At 43.1% G+C, this 22,026-nt stretch overlaps 1 protein-coding gene across 5 annotated transcripts in view; it reads left to right on the top strand.

The window, feature by feature from the left end:
- UBAC2 (UBA domain containing 2) overlaps positions 1-22,026 on the top strand; it is a 579,805-nt gene that overhangs the window by 78,924 nt on the left and 478,855 nt on the right. For all 5 annotated transcript variants that reach the window (XM_033949111.1, XM_033949114.1, XM_033949110.1 and 2 more), the window contains one exon: positions 10,984-11,090. In XM_033949111.1, coding sequence (XP_033805002.1) covers positions 10,984-11,090 — 107 coding nt within the window. The remainder of the gene's footprint in view (positions 1-10,983; positions 11,091-22,026) is intronic.

Here is a 22,026-nt window from a genome sequence, read left to right as displayed (position 1 = left end):
CTGGGGGCACTAAAGACATGGGAAGGATGCACTGGGGGCACTAAAGACAGGAAGGGGCACTAAGGACATGGGAAAGAGGCACTGGGGGTACTAAAGACATGGGAAGGAGGCACTGGGGGCACTAAAGACAGGAAGGGGCACTAAGGACATGGGAAGGAGGCACTGGGAGCACTAAAGACATGGGAAGGATGCACTGGGGGGCACTAAAGACATGGGAAGGATGCACTGGGGGCACTAAAGACAGGAAGGGGCACTAAGGACATGGGAAGGAGGCACTGGGGGCACTAAAGACATGGGAAGGATGCACTGGGGGCACTAAAGGCAGGAAGTGGCACGAAGGACATGGGAAGGAGGCACTGGGGGCACTAAGGACATGGGAAGGAGGCACTGGGGGCACTAAAGACATGGCAAGGGGCACTAAGGACATGGAAAGGAGGCTCTGGGGGCAATAAAGACATGGGAAGAAGGCACTGGGGGCACTAAAGGCAGGAAGTGGCACGAAAGACATGGGAAGGAGGCACTGGGGGCACTAAGGACATGGGAAGGAGGCACTGGGGGCACTAAAGAAATAGGAAGGGGCACTAAGGACATGGAAAGGAGGCTCTGGGGGCAATACAGACATGGGAAGAAGGCACTGGGGGCACTAAAGAAATAGGAAGGAAAGAGGAAGGGAATAGAAAGGGACAATTCTTGGGCCTGAGTGCAGAAAGAAAGAAATGAAAGAAAGGATACACAGACAGAAGGAAACGCAACTAGAGACTCATGAAATCACCAGACAGCAAAGGTAGGAAAAATGATTTTATTTTCAATTTAGTGATCAAAACTTGTCAGTTTTGAGAATTTATATCTGCTGTTTATATTTTGCACTATATTTGTCTATTTTTCTATAGTTACTGAGGTGACCAAGCTCGCGGAGATGGGGCGAAAACGGGGTTTTTATTTTATTTTATTTTATTTTTTTTAATCTTTATTCATTTTTAAACCTTCAACAAGTAATTTAAATATACATTCATATATACTTTAACAACACTTATTAATCATACATATAATTGTATCATAATAAAATTCCTCCCTCTCCCCTCCCTCCCATATAACATTTTCAGAAATAACTAAAATTTACACCCATCCTCCCCCCACGCTATACTTCAATAATAAAGGGGAAAAATAAATTATTAACTATAATCAATCCTTACAATAATTTGTTAATGGCTCCCAAACATCAATAAATCTTTTATATTGTCCCTGCTGAATAGCTAATATTCTCTCCATTTTAAAAATATGGTTTTTAAATTTTAGTCTTAGTAGTTTGCCGTTCCACTAAATAATTCTTTTATTTCTACCGGTCCACGGGTGTAAAAAGTTTGAAAAACACTGTCCTAGTATACTGATAGAATCGAAAAATGAACTTGCAGGTCTATTGTTAGTCATTTGTAATTTATCCTTAAAATCCAACATACCGGAAGACTGGAGGGTGGCCAATATAGTGCCAGTTTTTAAAAAGGGCTGTAGAAGTGATCCAGGAAATTATAGATCAACGAGTCTGATGTCAGTGCCAGTCAAAATGGTAAAGAATATTAAAAAGAGCATATATATTAGCATGGTTTAATGAGACAAAGCTAACATGGATTTAGTCAAGGGAAATCTTGCCTCACCAAACTACTACATTTTTTAAAGGAATGAATATTATTCTTTATTCTTTATTCTTTATTCTTATATACCGCCATACCCAGTGAGTTCTAGGCGGTTTACATCAGTTAGCAAATGATCTGCATTGAATAGCAGATTTACAACAAACTTAGAGGTAGGTTTACAAAATTAGAAGCAGATTTACAGCATTGAATAGCAGATTTACAACAAAATTAGAAGTAGGTTTACAAGATTAGAAGCAGATTTACAGCATAATTAGAAGAATTTTTGACAGAAAATTGCAGGCTGAATTACGATAAATTACCGTGATTTGCCGCAGTCAGCCGTGAAGTTACAGCGATTCTTAACTGTCTGCAAAGAGGGCAGGTTTACATCAATATTACAGAAATTGCAGGTTTGACCGAGCTAGGTAGGGGAGGTAGAGAGTGGGGGAGGGAGGGACTGGTGAAGGAGGACCTTTATGTGGATAAAGGTGAACCAGTTGATATTGTGTATCTGAATTTTCAAAAGGCATTTGACAAAGTACCTCATGAAAGACTTCTGAGGAAAATAGGAAAGTCATGGGATAGGACGTAATGTGCTATTATGGATTAAAAACTAGTTAACAGATAGGAAACTGAGAGTAGTGTTAAATGGTCAATATTCTCAATGGAGAAGGGTAGATAGTATGGTTCTCCAGAGGTCTGTGTTGGGACTGCTGCTTTTTAACATATTTATCAGTGATATAGAGATGGAAATAACTAGTGAGATAATTAAATTTGCTGATGGCACAAAGTTGTTCAAAGTTGATAAGTTGCAAAAGGATTGTGAAAAATTGCAAGAGAACTTGGGACACTGGGCATCAAAACAGCAGATAAAGTTTAATGTGAGCAAGTGCAAAGTGGTGCATGTGGGGAAGAGGAACCTGAACTCTAGCTACATGATGAAGGGTTCCACATTAGGAGTCTCCACTCAGGAAAAGGATCTAGGTGCCATCGTTGAGGATATGTTGAAACTCTGAGCTCAGTGTGTGGCAGCATCTAAGAAAGCAAATAGAATGTTAGGAATTGCCAGGAAAGAACTGGAATACAAAGTTGAAAATGTTGTAATGGCTTTGTGTCACTCCATGGTGCGGCCATATCTTAAATACTGTGTGCAAAAATATACCCAGCAATCATCATATTTATTAGTTTATCATACTTCGGCAGATGATGAGTTTCACATAAAAGCAATGGCACTGTTTTTAGTAGGTGCTCTATATTAATTTTTTAGGTCTATCTTTTTAAAATGTTATGTATTTTGTAAACCACTTGTAACTGTTATAAGGTGAAGTGGTATATCAAATTTTAATAAAACATAAAAAGATATAGCAGAATTAGAAAAGGTACAGAGAAAGGCGATGAAAATGATAAAGTGGATGGGGTGACTTGCCTATAAGGAAAGGCTAAAGCAGCTAAGTCTCTTCAACTTGGAGAAGAGATGGTTCAGGGGAGATATGATAGAGGTCTATAAAATACTGAGTGCAATGGAATGGGTATATGTGTATCATTTGTTCACTCCTTCCAAAAATACTAGGCTAGGGTTTTTGCAATGAAGCTACTAAGTAGTAGATTTAAAACATACTGGAGAAAATATTTCTTCACTCAGTGTGTAATTAAACTCTGGAATTTGTTGCCAGAGAATGTGGTGAAAGCAGTTAGCTTAGCAGGGTTTAAAAAAGGTTTGTATAATTTCTACAAGAAAAGTCCATAAGTCATTGTTAAGATGGACTTGGGAAAATCTACAACTTATTCCTAGGATAAGCAACATAAAATCTGTTTTACTCTTTGGAAGGGTTGGTCTCTGTTGGAAACAGTATTCTTGGCTTGATGGACCTTCAGTCTGTCCCAGTATGGCAACTCTTATACTCTTATGTTATTATGTTCTAATTACAAGCAGAATGCCCATTGTTGAGGCCTGGGATTAAATCAGGAAGGCATTTCGAGATCACCTGTGGTGGAACCCGTGGCACTGCATTCTGATGCGAGACAACAGCTTGCTAGATTCTGCTGGCATAGAGTGAAGAGGGAAAATAATACAGATGTCCAGTGGCTTGAGATCTTGAGTCCAAATAAAGAAAAGGACTAAGCTACTCTTTAAATCTTGGATGTAATCTAATTTAGAGGACTGGTGTGTGATCAAGGGAAGCTGATTTTTTCTTTTCCTTTAATAATTTGAGTGAATTACTTTTCAGAATTGGAAGTTAACTTAAATTAGAAGTGTCTTGATTGTACTTTTCTGTACAAGATGTTTATGCTTGGAAAAATTTCATAAAATTGTATAAATAAATAATAAAAAAAAACCAAAGAAAGAAAAGGACTGATAAAATGACAAGATCCCTTGATTATACTGTGGTACATAGCTTTAGCAGTGCTAAGTAAAGTTGTGAGCATTATTCTGAGAATGTATTTGATGTAGAAGAGTCTTGGGGAAATAGAGGTATAAGTGTATAATGGTGCAAATATTGGTATCTTTGGAGGGATGTAGGCGGGGTATGTGTGTGTGTGTGTGTGTGTGTGTGAATGTAATGCAGTTTTAGTATGGTAGGGATTGGAGGGGATATGGGTGGATGAATTTGAGAATGGGGAGTAGGGCTGAAATCATGGGAGGCTGCTTCCTCAAAATGGAATGGGGATTAAGGGGTTGATTCTATAAACTGGTGTCCCGATTGCAGGCGATGGTATGCGTCCTACCACCGTCAGGTAGCCAATCGGGACGTACATTTTTAGAAAAAAATCCCAGAGGCAGGACGACTACACTGTAGGCATTTGTCATGGGTCTAGGGAGACGGGTGGGGACACTTAAGCTCGCCCAAGGCTGAGCGTGGGTATGGTGTTACCTGGAAGTTGTCTTGGGCAAGTTTAAGCGGCCCTAGGCATCTCCCTAGAGCTGCGACAGATACTAAAATGCTGACCTGCATTTCAAAAGTTAAAAGTAGATGCGGCCAGTTGAGCTAATTGTGGCAAGGGAATCCCAGATCAGTTGAGCCAGCAGGACTCTCTGAAGCTGCGCTTTGGAGAGTCCTGCTGGCTCAGTTGATCGGGGATAAAGTATCCCTGCCGTGATTAGCAGAGCCAGCTCTGACAGAGGCCAACCTCCCCCCCTGCCACATATCCCCGAAATCAGCAGGAGGGATGCCCACTCCCTCCTGCTGCTGATCCCCCAAACCCCTGACACGCCCGCCTCTTCAAAATGGCTGAGCCTGCCTATCTTTGCGATCAGGCGCAATTCTCTAACTAGCGTCAGTGACATGGGCGCTGGTTAGAGAATCTGGGGGTTAGGAGTCTGTTTATTAGGGCAGACATAATTCTGTTTAGGATGCTGGTACATGATTCTCAGCCGCTTCTTAGGCAGCCACTGAGGCTGGCGTCCTATAAAGAATCAGCCCCTAAGTATTTTTCCCATTACGGTTTGGAAGGTGGACCATGGTTAGCTCAGGGCTTAGATTCTGGGAATTTAGGAGAGAGGAGATAATGGTCAGTTCTTTGGGAATTTAGCTACTATCATGTAGGGTTCTATCATACAATGTGCATGGACTTAACTTCCCATTAAAACAAAAAAATGATGCTGTGTGAGTTAAAAGAGCTGGTTGTTTTTTTTTTTTTTTTTGTAATTTTTCTTTTATTAAGAAAAGAAGAATACAAAGAAGTAAACCACAATCGGAATACAAAGAACCAGAAACAAAGCAAAACCCAAGACAAAAAGGGTCTACCGCGTTGTTTCTGCGCGGAGACAAAAGATACTCATCAAAAGCCAAGAACAACCCACCCTCCAAACCCCCCCCACCCCTCACCCCCCCAAGTACTCCAGTGTCAGAAATTCAGAAGAGCACTTCGAGCACCCGGAGACAAATTGTAAGAGCTGTTTTTTACAGGAGACTCATTTGTCAAGCGTACATGAATAGATTGTGGTAGATTCACATTATCCTTCTCATATTTGGGCATCTAATTTGAGAAAAAGATAGGGAAAGGTGGGTATATTTAGAGAATGACATGGGGATAAATTTTTCTCTGTCCCCGCAGGCACTCAATTTCTCCGTCCCCGCGAGATTTGTTGCTATCCTTGTCCCTGCCCCATTCCTGTAAACTCTGCCTTAACCACACAAGCCTTTTAAAGTGATTTTAAAGTATTTAAGGCTTGTTCAGTTGAGGACAAAGCTTGCAGGAATGTGGCAGGAACAGGAAAAGAACTTACTGGGATGGGACGGGAAAATGAGTTCTCATTGTGATGGAGAAAAATTTGTCATTCTCTAGGTATATTATTTGAGAAGGGATTGTAGGTGGAGATTAATAAAGTGCAACAGGGTTAATGGGGGCTGGTTTTTACTAGTGGTGGGGTGGTTAATGGATAAATGGATGGACCTACACTATAGTGAACATATATGCCCCTAATATGGGTCGTTTCTGCATCCCAGGAAGAGCAGGCAAGGTTTGAAGCAGGTCTAAACTTCAGGCTGGCAAGAGGTTATTGGCAGTCATGAGCAGAAATCAGAGAGTGCACCCCCTAACAGGGAAGGAGGAAGCACGACTGCATGGCACACCTCCCTGCACCCCTCCTCCATTTTCTGCCACCCAGCTGCTGATCGCTAAACTAATCAAATTGGCCGCTACTCTCCCCTAGCCCAAGAATCCTTCTGTTTGTCCTTCATTTGAGAAATTCAGCATCCTCAAAAAATTGTTATCTAAAACCATGTATTCCAGCAAACATGTATATTATTCTCCCTCTCCCCACTGTTCACTGTACATGCACACAAGAGCTATGCGTACTGCACAGCTTTTGTGGGCATTTGCCAATACTTTTCTAAGCTCTTAGCAGACCAAAATCGATGATCCTACCAGTGTTTCCTGGAGTGTATAAAACAGTGCCAGAGATATGTACATCTCCCCCCAATTGAGACTTATCAGTGCTAATTTGTATGGTCTAAAAACGATCGGAACTATGTTCTAAATATATTGCAAGTGAAGATAGAGAGGACAGCAATTGTTGTGGGGGACTCCATCATCAGACAAGTCAACAGCCACATAGCGGGAAGAAGACTGAATCGGCTGATGACTTGCCTACCGGAAGTCAAGGTAGAAGACATAGTGAGCCGCATCGACAGGATCATTGACAGTGTGGACGAAGAAGACACGGTGGTGGTGACCCATGTGGGGATGAACAACGTGAGCAACAGGAAAGTACTGAAGGACCAGTTCCGGATGCTGGGAAGGAAGCTGAAGACCAGAACACAGAGGATAGAATTCTTGGAGATCCTGCCAGTACCCAGGGCTGATGAGAAGAGGCAGATGGAGCTGCAAGCAGTCAACGCGTAGATGCGGCGCTGGTGTGAAGAAGAAGGATTCCACTTCATGCGCAACTGGATGACATTCTGGGGGACGAGCAAGCTATACAGGAAGGAAGGACGGACTCCACCTCAGCAGAGATGTAACGAGGCTACTTGCAAGCAACATCAAGAGAGAAGTTGAGAAGTTTTTAAACTAGGAATAAGGGGAAAGCCGACAGTTGACCAAGAGAGAGAGTCGATGGTTCGGGAACCGGTATACCAGGAGGATACCGTGCAAGAAGATAGAGGGAAAGACTCACCAGATTACAGGCAAGACAGATCGAAAGGGACACAAGAGGAAAGGAAATGCAAGAAAATAACAGGCCACAAACTCAAGTGTATGTACACGAACGCAAGGAGCCTTAGAAATAAGATAGGTGAATTAGAAGCTATGGCACAAAAAGATAACATTGACATCATAGGCATCACGGAAACATGGTGGACTGAGGAAAACGTCTGGGACACTGTGCTACCGGGATACAAACTATACCGCAGAGACAGAGTGGCTCAAAAAGGTGGGGGCATTGCCATATACGTCAAAGAGGGAATTGAATGTACTGGAGAGAACACACCACAACTGATGGATAAGTTAGAGTCTCTGTGGGTCAAAAATGGCCTGGAAACGAAGTCGGCATCTACTACTAACACCCAGGGCAGTCCGAAGAAATTGACAGAGAAATGACGGACAAGATTAAACGCAACTGCAAGGGAGGCAACACAGTTATCATGGGTGACTTCAACTATCTGGGAATAGACTGGAACCTAGGCACCTCCGGCTGCATTAGAGAGACCAAGTTCTTGGATACTGTAGGCGAGTGCTTCCTGGAACAACTTGTCAAGGAAAATACTAGAGGAAATGCAATTCTGGACTTAATTCTAAATGGCCTGTGAGGACCAGCACAAGATGTAGAAGTAGAAGGGACGCTGGAAAACAGTGATCACAATATGATCTGCTTCGATCTGGAAGCAGGGGAGAAACATCAGTCCAATACGACAGCCACGGCACTGAACTTCCGTAAAGGGAATTACAAAGGGATGAGACTCATGGTAGGGAAGAAGATTAAAAGAATAAACACTGTAAAAACGCTAGAACAAGCTTGGTCCCTTTTTAAGGACACAGTCACCAAGGTGCAAAATCTATATATACCACGTATCAACAAGGGATCAAAGAGGAAAAAGAACAAAGAACCGGTGTGGCTCACTGTAGAGGTGAAGGAAGCGATCAGAGACAAGAAGACTTTGTTTAAGGAATGGAAAAGATCAAAAACAGATGAAAACTGGAACAAGCACAAACATATCAACGCAGGGGCCAAAAGAGACAAGGAAAAAATAGCCAAGGAGGCGAAAAACTTTAAACCGTTCTTTTGATATATTAAAGGGAAACAACCTGAGAAGGAAACAGTGGGACTGTTGGATGACCAAGGAATAAAAGGAGCGCTAAAGGAGGACAAATCAATCGCCGACAAACTGAACACATTTTTTGCGTCTGTATTACACAGCATACCAGAACCCATCAGGCTATATGCTGGAAACGAAGATGGAAAGCTGACAGGATTGACGGTCAGTCTAGAGGAGGTGTGTAGGCAGATTGATAGGCTTAAGAGTGATAAATCCCCGGACCAGATGGCATCCATCTGAGGGTCCATAACTGAACTGCTTCAACTAATAGCCAATCTGTCGATCAAATCGGGAAAGATTCCGGAAGACTGGAAGGTGGTGAATGTTACGCCGATCTTCAAGAAAGGTTCGAGGGGAGATCTGGGAAACTACAGACTGGTGAGTCTGACCTCGGGAAAGATGGCAGAGTTGCTGATAAAGGACTACATCATTGATCATCTTGACGGACACGTGCTGATGAGGACCAGTCAGCACGGTTTTAGCAAAGGCAGATCGTGTTTGATGAACTTGCTGCACTTTGAGGGAGTAAACAGACAGATAGACAAGGGTGACCCAATCGACATTGCATATCTGGATTTTCAGAAGGCGTTTGACAAGGTTCCGCATGTACGACTACTTTGGAAAATTGCGAGCCATGGAATCGAGGGTGAAATATTCACATGGATTAAAAACTGGCTGGAGCATAGGAAACAGAGAGTGGGGGTAAATGGACAATATTCGGACTGGAAGAGCATCACCAGTGGGGTGCCACAGGGCTCGATGCTTGGACCTGTGCTCTTTAACATCTTTATAAACGATCTGGACATTGGTACGACGAGTGAGGTGATTAAATTTGTGGACGATACAAAGTTATTCAGAGTAGTGAAGACACAGGGAGATTGCGAAGATCTGCTCGAGGAATGGGCATCAATATGGCAGATGAGGTTCAACGTGGACAAGTGTAAAGTGATGCATGTAGGTAACTAAAATCTCATGCACGAATACAGGATGTACGGGGCGGTACTTGGAGAGACCTACCAGGAAAGAGACTTGGGAGTTCTGATCGACAAGTCGATGAAGCTGTCTGCACAATGCATGGTGGCGGCAAAAAGGGCGAACAGAATGCTAGGAATGATAAAGAAGGGGATCACAAACAGATTGGAGAAGGTGATCATGCTCCTGTACCGGGCCATGGTGCGCCCTCATCTGGAGTATTGCGTTCAACAATAGTCACCGTACATGAAGAAGGACACGGTACTACTCGAAAGGGTCCAGAGAAGAGCGACTAAGATGGTTAAGGGGCTGGAGGAGTTGCCATACAGTGAAAGATTAGAGAAACTAGGCCTTTTCTCCTTGGAACAGAGGAGATTGAGAGGGGACAAGATCGAAACATTCAAGGTACTGAAGGGAATAGATTTAGTAGATAAGGACAGGTTGTTCACCCTCTCCAAGGTAGGGAGAATGAGAGGGCACTCTCTAAAATTGAAAGGGGATAGATTCCGTTTGAATGTAAGGAAGTTCTTCTTCATCCAGAGAGTGATAGAAAACTGGAACGCTGTTCCGGAGTCTGTCATAGGAATCCTCCTGGGTTTCAAGACAAAGTTAGACAAGTTCCTGCTGAACCAGAATGTACGCAGGTAGGGCTAGTCTCAGTTAGGGCACTGCTCTTTGACCAAAGGGCCGCCATGTGAGCGGACTGCTGGGCACAATGGACCACTGGTTTGACCCAGCAGCAGCATTCTTATGTTCTTATTATATCTTTTTTCCACCCTGCCTGTTGAGATACCCTTAAAATTCAATAGAGCAGCAGTTTTCTAGGTTTATCTCTGCGCAATGGCATCCTTGTTCAGTAAGTTGAAGAGGGTGTTTGCTGTATTAAATGAGAAGAGGTAATATCTAGAAGCCTAATTGTGGGCCTTTCTGGCCTGGTAGTCACAGAAAATAAAACAATGGGTGGCATTGGAGCAGGAAGATAGCTTAGTGATATATCAGCTTTATCGGTACATGGACAATTTGTCTTTTGATCATCCAAGTACCGACTTAGGCCACTTTTTAAAATTTTTTTTAAAATTTTTTTATAAGCCTCATAGCTTATAAAAATTTATAATCTACACATTTAAATGTGTGCACCAGTCACATTCTGCTCAGTTTCTGCCCAAACTTAACCCATATGAATGTCCAACTGCTAGATATGTGCCACAGCATCTTGGTGCAGACTTATAGAATATTATGTAGTTGAAAAATGGCTCTTTATGTACATAACTGCCCAATGCTTGCGGAAATTTAGAATACCGATATTTATGCATACTCTTGTTGTCTAAAAGGTGGCTCCTTATAGAATCACCTCCTATGTATGGCCTTAACTTAGATCTACTGTCATGCAAGTTTCTTTAGAAATTTCTAATTTTCTAGAAACATGTCAACTTACACAAATTCTGCAACATTTTAAGCGATCCTTTTAATTTTCCACAATTGTTAACATTTGGATTAGTAACACTGAAAAACAAGTACTGCTAAGTCTATGCAGCTCATTTCAAAATAGGCATAGTTGTAAAGAGCTAAAAATTTTCTTTTAGCAACTAAATTTGCTTATAATTGTGTTCTTTTTTTACTTTCAGTCTTTTATATTGGGTTCCTGGGTACTATCGGCTGTATTTGATCTCCTTATTGTAGAAGCCTTGCAGCATGTATTTGGCATCACAGTCAAGCGCTTACCTTCTGGATTGTAAGTACCTGTAAATATTCTGTAGTATTTTACAAGATGATGTTGAAAGATTTTTTTTGTCCAGTTACAGTAAATGAGGAGAAATAAATTGACTACCAATCAGATTTTGAATTCAGTTTGTTATGATACCTTTATGTTTCATATTTAGTCTGGGCAAGACTCATAATAAAAAAAAACTATGTCTAAAAAGTAGCCTAAATCGGTACTTGGATGATCAAAAAGCCCTCCTGCCCATGACGAACCCCCCCAGTGACCGCCCCTGAACCCCCATTCGGCCCCCCAAACTCCCCCAACCGCCGACCCCGTGATGCCCCCGCCGACCCCGTGACACCTCCACTCTGAACCCCCCCTTTACCTCAAAGAAGTTGGCCGGACAGACGGGTCCCAAGCCCGTCCGCCCGGCAGGCCAGCCATCGGCAGAATGGCGGGCCTTAGGGCCTGATTGGCCCAGGCGCCTAAAACCCCACCCACGGGAGGGGCCTTAGGTGCCTGGGCCAACCAGAATTGGCCTAGCTGCCTTAGGCCACACCTGTGGGCGGGGCCTTAGGCACATTGGGCCAACCCAGCCAATGTGCCTAAGGTCCCGCCCACAAGAGGGACCTAAGGCAACTGGGCCAATTCTGATTAGATCCACAAAAAGGTTAATCAAAAAAGCCAAAAGACTACAAGGTCATATTATTAATTGACCAATATGTTTTCGTCTACATGAAGGAAAATGATCTCAGATATGCCACTCTTGCGGATTATATTGTTATAGCCCACATATGGATTAGTGGCGTGGTTTTCTTTCATTGATCTATAAAACCTTCATGATAGACATATAACTAATTGTATCTAAATTGTTAGTTTTTAACCATTACTCTTATTGTGTGAATGTCTATCTTATACAATGATTTTATATTAATAAATAATATTTTTTTTTATAAAATTTTTCTTTTTCTTTGTGCAAATTTTTGCAAAAAATATTTAGAAAATGTAGCAAGCATAAATCTATTTGTGCAAATAAGCAATTTTCAAAACTGTGCAAACTTGCAAATACAATAATGAGAAAACAGCTGATTCATAATCGCTGGAAAAAGTAAACCAGCGAAATACACTCTCGTGTAGATAAACAACACCGAGATTATGCAGGTATAAATATAAAGCACAGAAAATAGCAGCAAAATAGTGCAAATATGCAATTTAAAGCAAAAACACCATTTGTGCAATAAGCAATTTGTGCAAATATGCAATTCTTTTGTAACTGTGCAACCTTGCAAAAAACAGCTGATTTATACACTGGAAATAAATAAACCAGTAAAAAGATCTCTTGTGCAAATAAGCAACACTGAGAATGTGCAAGTATATCTGACACAGAAAATCGCAGCAAATAGTGCAAACACGCACGTTATATGTCTATCATGAAGGTTTTATAGATCAATGAAAGAAAACCACGCCACTAATCCATATGTGGGCTATAACAATATAATCCGCAAGAGTGGCATATCTGAGATCATTTTCCTTCATGTAGACGAAAACATATTGGTCAATTAATAATATGACCTTGTAGTCTTTTGGCTTTTTTGATTAACCTTTTTGTGGATCTGTTTAGTTTTGGTTAATCTAGTTCTCTATTTTTTCACTCCAATTCTGATTAGACCAGGCGCCTAAGGCCCCTCTTGTGGGCGGGGCTTTAGGCGCCTGGGCCAATCAGGCCCTAAGGCCCGCCATTTGGATCAGGGTGGGGTGGAGGTTTTGTTGGGGCAGGAGGGGTTAGGCTCCCTCCTGCCTGATCCGATTGGGGGGGGCTGCGTCAGGGCAGGAGGGCCTGGGATCCCTCCTGCCCGTATTGGTTTGGGGGGGTTGGATCGTGGCAGGAGAGATTGGCTATCTCTCCTGCCACGATAGCGATCACCCCTCTACCCGAACTGCCACAAACCGAGGCAGGAGAGATTGGCCATCTCACCTGCCACGATTGTTGCTGCGGGGGTGGGGGGTGGGGTGAGGGGGGGGGGGGGGGGGTGGGAGATGGATTCTGTAACCGGTGTTATTTTTGACAGACACCGGTTACAGAATCCAGCTTTTAGGCGAAGGACTGGCCCCTCCTTCGCCTAAAAGCTCTTATTTTGGGCATTTGGGACTTAGGCTGTTTTTGGGTTGATAATGTGTTGTAAGTGTAGACGTAGTGGTGATCTGGGCGTTTAAACAGCTGAATGTAGAGGCAGGCCATTCTGAAAACAAACCTCGTTTTGGACATTTGTTTTGGGAATGGACGTTTTCCTTGCTTCTACTTTCAACGATTAGGGCCTAGGCCAAAAGGGGACTTAGACGTTTTTTTTTTTATTATGCCCCTCTATGAGTCTTAGTAAAAAGATTCCCGGTTATGATTTTCTGTAGTTGTTTTCTCAAACTGCTGGATTGTTATTTGAGATCCATTCATCTGGCTTTGTTCTCAGTAGTGGATGCTAAGATGTGGAATGCACTCTTATGATTTATGAGTTGTATTTTACAATGAAATTGAAAGCTTATCTGTTTTCTATTGCTTTTTCTTAAAGCATGAATTGAGAATTCTTGTTTGTGTTTTAGAAAAAATTGAAAACCCTTGTGTTTCATCTTGTTTAATGTTGATTTCTCTTAAAGCATACAAGAGTATGTTTTTGGTATAGAAAGAGGGATAATTGCTGAATTTCATTGTTTTTACTACTACTGATTTCTATTGCAACACTGTACACAAACATGATGGCAGATAAAGGCCAAATGGCCCATCTAGTCTGTCTATCTGCAGTAACCATTATTTATTTCTCTCGCCGAGAGATCCCACGTGCCTATCCCAGGCCCTTTTGATTTCAGACACAGTCTTTGTCTCCACCACCTCTTCTATGAGACTGTTCCATGCATCTACCACCCTTTCTTTAAAAAAGTATTTCCTTAGATTACTCCGGAGGCTATTACCTCTTAAATTCATCCTGTGCCCTTTCATAGCAATTTCCTTTCAAATTATAGAGACTTGACTCATGCGCATTTACATTACGTAGGTATTTAAACATTTTTATCATATCTCACCTCTCCTGCCTTTCCTCCAAATATACAGATTACGATCTTTAAATCTGTCACCATACACCTTATAATGAAGACCACATACCATTTTAGTAGCCTTCCTCTGGACCGACTCCATCCTTTTTATATCTTTTTGAAGGTGCGGCCTCCAGAATTATACACAATATTCTAAATGAGGTCTCATCAAAGTCTTATACAGGGGCATCAATACCTTCTTTTTCCTACTAGCCATACCTCTCTCTATGCAACCTAGCATCCTAGCTTTCGCCATCACCTTTTCAACCTGTTTGGCCACCTTAAGATCATCACATACAATCACACCCAAGTTCCGCTCTTCTGTCATGCACATAAGCTCTTCACTCCCAATCTGTACCGTTCCCTCAAGTTTTTGCAGCCCTAATGACCTTGCATTTCTTAGCATTAAATTTTAGCTGCCAAAATTCAGACCATTCTTTAAGCTTCGCCAGGTCTTTCTTCATGTTATTCACACTATCCGGCGTGTCTACACTATTGCAGATTTTCATATCATCCACAAAGAAGCAAATCTTACCTGACAACCCTTTGTCAATATCGTTTATAAAAATGCTAAAAAGAACAGGCCCAAGAACAGAACCTTGAGGCACACCACTGGTAACATCCCTTTCCTTTGAGCGATCTCCATTGATCACTACCCTCTGTCGCCTTCCACTCAACCAGTTCTTGACCCAGCCCTTCACTTTGGGATCCATCCCGAGGGCACTCAGTTTATTTATCAGACATCTGTGTGGAACACTGTCAAAGGCTTTGCTAAAATCTAAATACACCACATCTAGCGTACATCCTCTATCCAATTCTCTGGTCACCCAGTCAAAGAAATTGATCAGATTTATCTGACAAGACCTACCTATAGTGAATTCATGTTGCCTCCGGTCCTGTAATCCACAGGATTCCAGAAACTTGACCATTCTCTGTTTTAAAAGTGTTTTCATTAATTTGCTTACCACAGAAGTCAGACTTACTGGCCTGTAATTCCCTACTTCTTCCTTACTTCCACTTTTATGGAGAGCGATCAGTCCATGAGCAGCAGAACTTAAAATACAGATAAAAGATCCTTCATCTGAAATCCTTGGGAGTAGGCATATTTCAGTTTTAAAAATTTTTGGGATTTCAGAATGGTAATGTAAGTCAGAAAAAGACAGACCATAAGACCATAAAATTTCCACCAAACTTTTTTTTATTTAAAAATATGGCAAACATTAAACATTCACAAACTTGTTCCAAACCATGGTATTGGAGCAATACCTTCAAACAGAAATGAAGCTTTTGCATGCATGTTTCTTTAAGTCTTATATAGTGATTGTTCCCACACCATATTTTTCAGTCAGCCATTGTATAGACACACCATGATCTAGCTTCTTCAGTGCCTCAACTTTCTGTGCTATTGACAGAGATAAATACTTCCTTTCCTGATTCTCACTGCTACCCTGAATGGAATCTGCAGCTCTCTGCCATTTTCCAGCCCTCCGACCAGAATTGCGCAGAGAACAGGATAAACACAAGCACCTGTGTTGGTTTCAGTGTGTGTTATGTCATGGAAATTGACTACTCCCGGTCCACATCAAATAGATTTTCAGAGCTTTTTGGTTTTCGGAATTTCAAGTAAAGAATTCCTGTATATTAAATACATACAAAATGGAAAAATAAGGAAATAGGGAGTTGAATTTATTATGGAAATGGTTAAAACAACATGGGTATTAAACATGTGAATAAGAGGTTAAAAGAAAACTACTATCAAAAAGATGGCTTTAGTCTGGATTTAAATAGAACCAGAGATGGAGCATGACATACTGATTTTAGAAGCCTATTCCAGGCATATAATGCAGCAAGATGAGAGGAATGGAGTTTAGAATTTGTGGTGGTGGTGAAGAATCAAATAAGAATGATTTACTTGATGAATGTAGTTTCTGGGGAGGGGTGTAAGGAGAGATAAGAGAGAAGAAATAGATAAGCTAAAGAATGAAGTAAGAGGATTTTGAAATGTGTACAGAAACAGGGTGGAAGATAAATTGTTGACATAAGTTCGAACAAATTGAAGGGGAGAGAAATGGTTTAGTGGATAAAAATCTCAAGTTATAGGAGACCAGTGAGGAGCAAGTTGCAATAATCGAAGTGAGAGATAATGAGAGGGTTTTGCTAATGTGCTCAGAAAGGAAGGAATGAAGTTTGGTGATATAGAGAAAGAAATTACAGGTTTTAATAGTCTGTTAGATATGTACAGAGAGAGGAATCAAAGATGACCCCCATGGTTATGAACTGAAGACACAAGAAGGTTCAAGGTTCAACTTTGTTTAATATATAGTAAATCACAAATATCTAAGCAGCATACAAAAGTTAAAATAAAGGTATGTGTGTGAGAGAGAGTAATGGAGTGACACATTAAGAATCTAGGTGACGAAACTTGCAATATAAGGGATAAGAACAAATTAACCCTATATGAAACAGATGACAGGAGAAGAATAGGGAAAAAACAACTGGATAAGACAACAAACAGAATAAGACAACAAACACAGCATAAGATTTATGAGAAGATAAGAATCTGAGCTATAATAATGGGTCTCCAAGTCCATGTTATATAATGCTAAAAAGGTATGTTTTCAGAGCTGCCTTAAAATTTAAAAAGGAGAGCTAAACACAAAGACTCAAGGGTATAAGGTTCCATGTAGAGCATGACACGGTGACTGTTTTCCATGGTAAGTCATGGTAAACCTGCAGGAACAGGGAAAAAATTCAGCCTTTTGCTGCGGGTTCAGGAACAAGGCTTTTCACTGCCCCATAGGAGTGGTAAAGGGCCTTGTTCCCACAGTAAAGGATGACTGCCACGAGTCACCTCCCCTTCCCTCCCGGCCAGGTTCCCCCTCATGATTGCTGGTCCGGCAGCCCACCCCCCTCTCTTCCTCATGATTGCAGGTCAAATGGCAAAACAAACAAACCTGCGACTTCCTTACAGGGTCAACTCCTTTGCACCTTCTGCCCCAGGCTTACCAGCCTCTGTGAAGCTTCATCGATGAAGAGGCAACATCGTAGGCCTGCTCTGGGACCTTGCTTTGACTGAGTCCCTCCTTCTGATGTAACTTGCGGCTAAACTGGAAGTGGAGGGAGATGTGCCAAACCCACACCTGGGCACTAAAAGGAGGAGATAGAGGTGTTAGACCCATGGGAAGAGGGCTAGAGGGAAGGGAAAGAAGTGCAGGACCTGCAGGGAGGAGGAGAGGGAAGGGAAAGAGAAAAGCTGGACCAAGGGAAGGAAGGAAGAGTGAGTGAACTATTGAACATAGCGGAGGGAGGGAGGAAAGAAAGAAAGAGAAAGTGTGAGAGAGACATTGGTGTGAAGGAGTAAGAGAGGGGAGAAGCTGGATACAGATATACAAAAAGAGGGGAGATGGCATGGATGGGAGCATAGGAACAGGAACAAAAAGGGGAATGCTGCATGGGGTGGCATATGAACACAGAGAGATAATGCCAGACATGGGAGGGTATATGGACACAAAGAGAACATAGGGGAGAATAAATATGCAGAGAACATGGGGGAGAAAAAGTATGCAGAAGGAAGATGCTGGACTTAGGAGGGGCATAGGGATATAGAGGAGTGATACTGTACACAGGGGGAAGGGATCACAGAATGGTGAGATGATGAAGGCAGGGAGATGGACACAAGTCAAATACTAGAAAGGGACATATAGGAGACATAGAACATGGGGAACAATACATAAACAGAGACAGAAGATGGATGGTGAACATGGAGAAAGAAGAAATGTCAAATGGTCAGGAGACCCTGGCAAGTGAGTTAAGAGGAAACAAAAGAAAACAGAGACAAGTGCCTGAGACTAACATGATTTGAAGAATTAAATGACAAGATAACAAAAGGTAGAAAAAATAATTTTATTTTCTATTTTGTGATTAGAATATATCAGATTTGAAATATGTATCCTGCTAGAGCTGGTGTTGAACACAACTGGGGACCGCAAAGCCCAGGTTGTGCTTCTTGAGCTTCCAGCTGGTTTAGGGCTCTCTCTGACCAGGGGGTAGTTGCCCTAGTTTCACTCCCCTAACACTATTCCTGCCATGTGTGACTGAAGTATTCTGTTACCTTGATTTTTCTATGTAGCATTCTGTAGAAGTTTGCCTTGTTCAGTTTTCTCGATAGTGGAGGGATATTTGTGAAGGGGAGGAGAGGGGAGACAGGGGTTTTGTTTATCCTTGCTCTGTAAATGCACCTGGAGAAATGGAGGATTGAGTGACTTGCCCAGGGTCACAAGTAGCGGCACAGGATTTGAACCCATAACCTCAGGGTGCTGAGGCTATAGCTCTAACCATTAGGCTACTCTTTCCTTAAAATCAGATCATGATTGGATTTTCAAGATGTTTTTTTAATTCTTGAAATAAGAAATTTTGGTGACGTGTCATAGAAAGTTTCCCAAAATGTTTTTTTAAATTCAACTTTATAAATCCTAGTTTTGGCTCTAGGATTTCAGCTATAAGCCTAAGACGTTGTTTTTAATGTACATTATGTCTGTATATATAATGTTAGGTATGCTTTTATTCAGTATTTGTTTTTTGAACCTAAATAGTTGAGAACCTTTTTACAAGCTAGATCCAAGAGGTTTAGATAACCTGATGATGTGGACAAGTGTTGGATTTTCTGTAAGCATGAATACACTCCTCCCTCAATATTCGTCGGGGTTAGGGGCAGAGCCAGCCCACGAATATTGAAAATTTGTGAATAACTTTTGGGCTGACTCTGACCCACCCCTACCTCCCTCCCACCTTCCATCCGGCATCCCGGACCTTATCTGGTCCATCCCAAATGGCTGCTGTGAGTTCCCATAGTCTTGAAAGATTACGACGGGAACTCACGGCAGCCATTTTGTATGAGTGATCTGCATGAGGCAGGAGCGTAGGAAGATAGCTCCTGCCCCGAAAGATTGCTAGACCACCAGTGCTGAAAATAACCGATGTGATAGGTGTCACAGATGATATGAAAACTGAGATTGTGAATGAATCTAAATAAATAAATAAATAAATAAGTGGACATATTAAAGTTTAGGGAAAAGTTTAAATTGCTGTATTTGCATTCTAGCTAAGCTAAGGAAGTTCAGAAGTTTTGTTTGACTTTATGACTCTTAAGACAAGAGTAAATTTATGTACCATAGTAACATAGTATACATGACTTCAGATAAAGGCCTGAATGGTTCATCCAGTCTGCCCAACCTGATTCAATTTAAATTTTTTTAATTTTTGTCGTCTTAGCTATTTCTGGGCAAGAATCCAAAGCTCTACCCGGTACTGTGCTTGAGTTCTAACTGCTGAAATCTCCATCAAAGCTCACTCCAGCCCATCTACACCCTCCCAGCCATTGAAGCCCTCCCAAGCCCATCCTCAACCAAAAGGCCATATACAGACACATAGGCCCTGATTCTACATAGTGCGTCCTGATTTTAGGCAGCTGTAGGCGTCCTACAGCTGTCTAATCAGCCAATCGGGATGCACGTTTAAAAAAAAAAAATGCTCCCCAGGCAGGCTTTCTATATTGAAGGCGAGGCCCGCAAGACACCTAAGCTCGCCTAAGGGCCTTAGGCGAACCTAGGGTGCCCAATCCCTCCTGCTATAAGTATACCGACCGCCCCCCCCCCGACACTACCGATCGCTGGCAGGAGGGTGCCCAATCCCTCCTGCCAGAAGATGCCCTCCCCGACACTACCGACCGAACCCCCCCGACACTACCGATCGCTGGCAGGAGGGTGCCCAATCCCTCCTGCCGGAAGACGCACCCCCCCCGCGCTAACAGCCCTCAAACCTCCCCCCCAACCAAACTAACCTTTCCTTGTTGGCCAGACGGGACTTGCCCGTCTAGCCGGCAGGCCCGTCTCGTCGAAATGAGGCGGGCCCGCCCCTTCCCGGCCCATCCTTCCGAAGCCTAAGGCCTGATTGGCCCAGGCTCTAGAAGCCTGGACCAATCAGGCCTTAGGCATAGCGGGTCCGCCCATCCCCACTAAGTCTAAGGCCTGATTGGCCCAGGCGCCTTAGAGCCTGGGCCAATCAGGCCTTAGGCTTCGGAAGGATGGGCCGGGAAGGGGTGGGCCCGCCTCATTTCGACGAGACGGGCCTGCCGGCTAGACGGGCAAGTCCCGTCTGGCCAACAAGGAAAGGTTAGTTTGGTTGGGGGGAGGGTTGAGGGCTGTTAGCGGGGGGGGGGGGAGGGGATGCATCTTCCGGCAGGAGGGATTGGGCACCCTCCTGCCAGCGATCGGTAGTGTCGGGGGGGGTGGGCGGTCGGTATACTTATAGCAGCAGAGAGATCCCTTGCCGCAATAAGTATAGCGGCCGCGTCTACTTACAATGTAGACCAGCATTTTGTTGGCCTACATTGTAAGCGTCTCTTCCTCTACTAGGGAGACGCGTAGGGCCGCCTAGGTTCGCCTAAGGCCCGCCTAAGGCCTTTAGGCGAGCTTAGGTGTCTTGCGGGCCTCGCCTTCAATATAGAAAGCCTGCCTGGGGATCATTTTTTTTAAAAAACGTGCATCCCGATTGGCTGATTAGACAGCTGTAGGACGCCTACAGCTGCCTAAAATCGGAACGCACTATGTAGAATCAGGGCATTACTGTGCAAGTCTGCCCAGTACTAGCCTTAGTTCTTCAGTATTTACTATTATTTTCTGATTTTAGATCCTCTGTATTCATCCCACACTTCTTTGAACTCCGTCACCGTTTTCCTCTCCACCACCTCTCTCGGGAGCGCATTCTAGGCATCCACCACCCTCTCCAAAAAGTAGAATTTCCTAACATTGCTCTTGAATCTACCACCCCTCAACCTCAAATTATGTCCTTTGGTTTTACCATTTTCCTTTTTCTGGAAAAGATTTTGTTCTACGTTAATACCTTTCAAGTATTTGAACGTCTGAATCATATCTCCCCTGTCCCTCCTTTCTTCTAGGGCAGTGGTCGGCAAACCGTGGCTCGCGAGCTGCATGCGGCTCTTTAGCCACTTGAGTGCGGCTCTGCTAGAGAATGACACATCACCGATCGGGCATCTCCCTCCCTCCCTCTTACCTTACCATGGCAATTTTCTTTTTGTCTTCCAGCTGCCCGAGCCAGCTTTCATCAAGTTGTGTGTGGCTGCCGAAACTTCTCCTCTGTCGCAACCGGAAACAGGAAATTGCATCAGAGGAGAAGTTTCGGCAGCCACACGTGACGATGAAAGCCGGAAGACAAAAAAAGAAAATCGCGACAAAGGTAAGGGGGAGGGAGGGAGGGAAGGAGCTGCTGAAAAACATCTAGTAATTCTTGCAGGCTTGACTGTGCAGATTTCACCACTTTTCTATATCACCCGACTGTCCTTCCTTGTAGTCCCATATATCTATTGTATTTCTACCTAGTGTTCAGGAAACCCGGTGGCTCCGGTATGCATGTGGGGTGCTGAAGGGAAATGGGCAAGTGAGGGTTCATAATCAGTCGCGCACGAGACACCAGCGCGCCGACAATTGAGCGCTGACAATTTGGCGCAAGAAAGAAGCGCGCGGCGGGAAAACTTAGTTTTAAAGAGCTCCGAACCGGGGTGTGAGTGGGGAACCCCCCACTTTACTGTATAGTGTTTGCGCTGCTGTTAGGGGGGGTTTGGGGGTTGGAACCCTCCATTATAGAGAAAATTGAACTTTTTCTTAATTTTTTTCGGGAAAAGTTCCGTTTTCTCTATAATGTGGGGGGTTGCACCCTCCACCCCCCCCAGTGGCAGCGCGAACACTATGCAGTAAAGTGGGTGGTTCTCCCACACACCCCCATCGGAGCTCTTTAAAACAAAGTTTTCCCGCGGCGCGCTTCTTTCTTGCGCCGAACTGTCAGCGCCCGATTGTCGGCGCGCTAGTGT

Source organism: Geotrypetes seraphini, chromosome 6 (genome assembly GCF_902459505.1).
Source record: "Geotrypetes seraphini chromosome 6, aGeoSer1.1, whole genome shotgun sequence".
NCBI classification, from domain to species: Eukaryota; Metazoa; Chordata; class Amphibia; order Gymnophiona; family Dermophiidae; genus Geotrypetes; species Geotrypetes seraphini.
The sequence above is the reverse complement of the archived record's forward strand: the minus strand, read 5'-3'. Positions and strand labels throughout refer to the sequence as shown.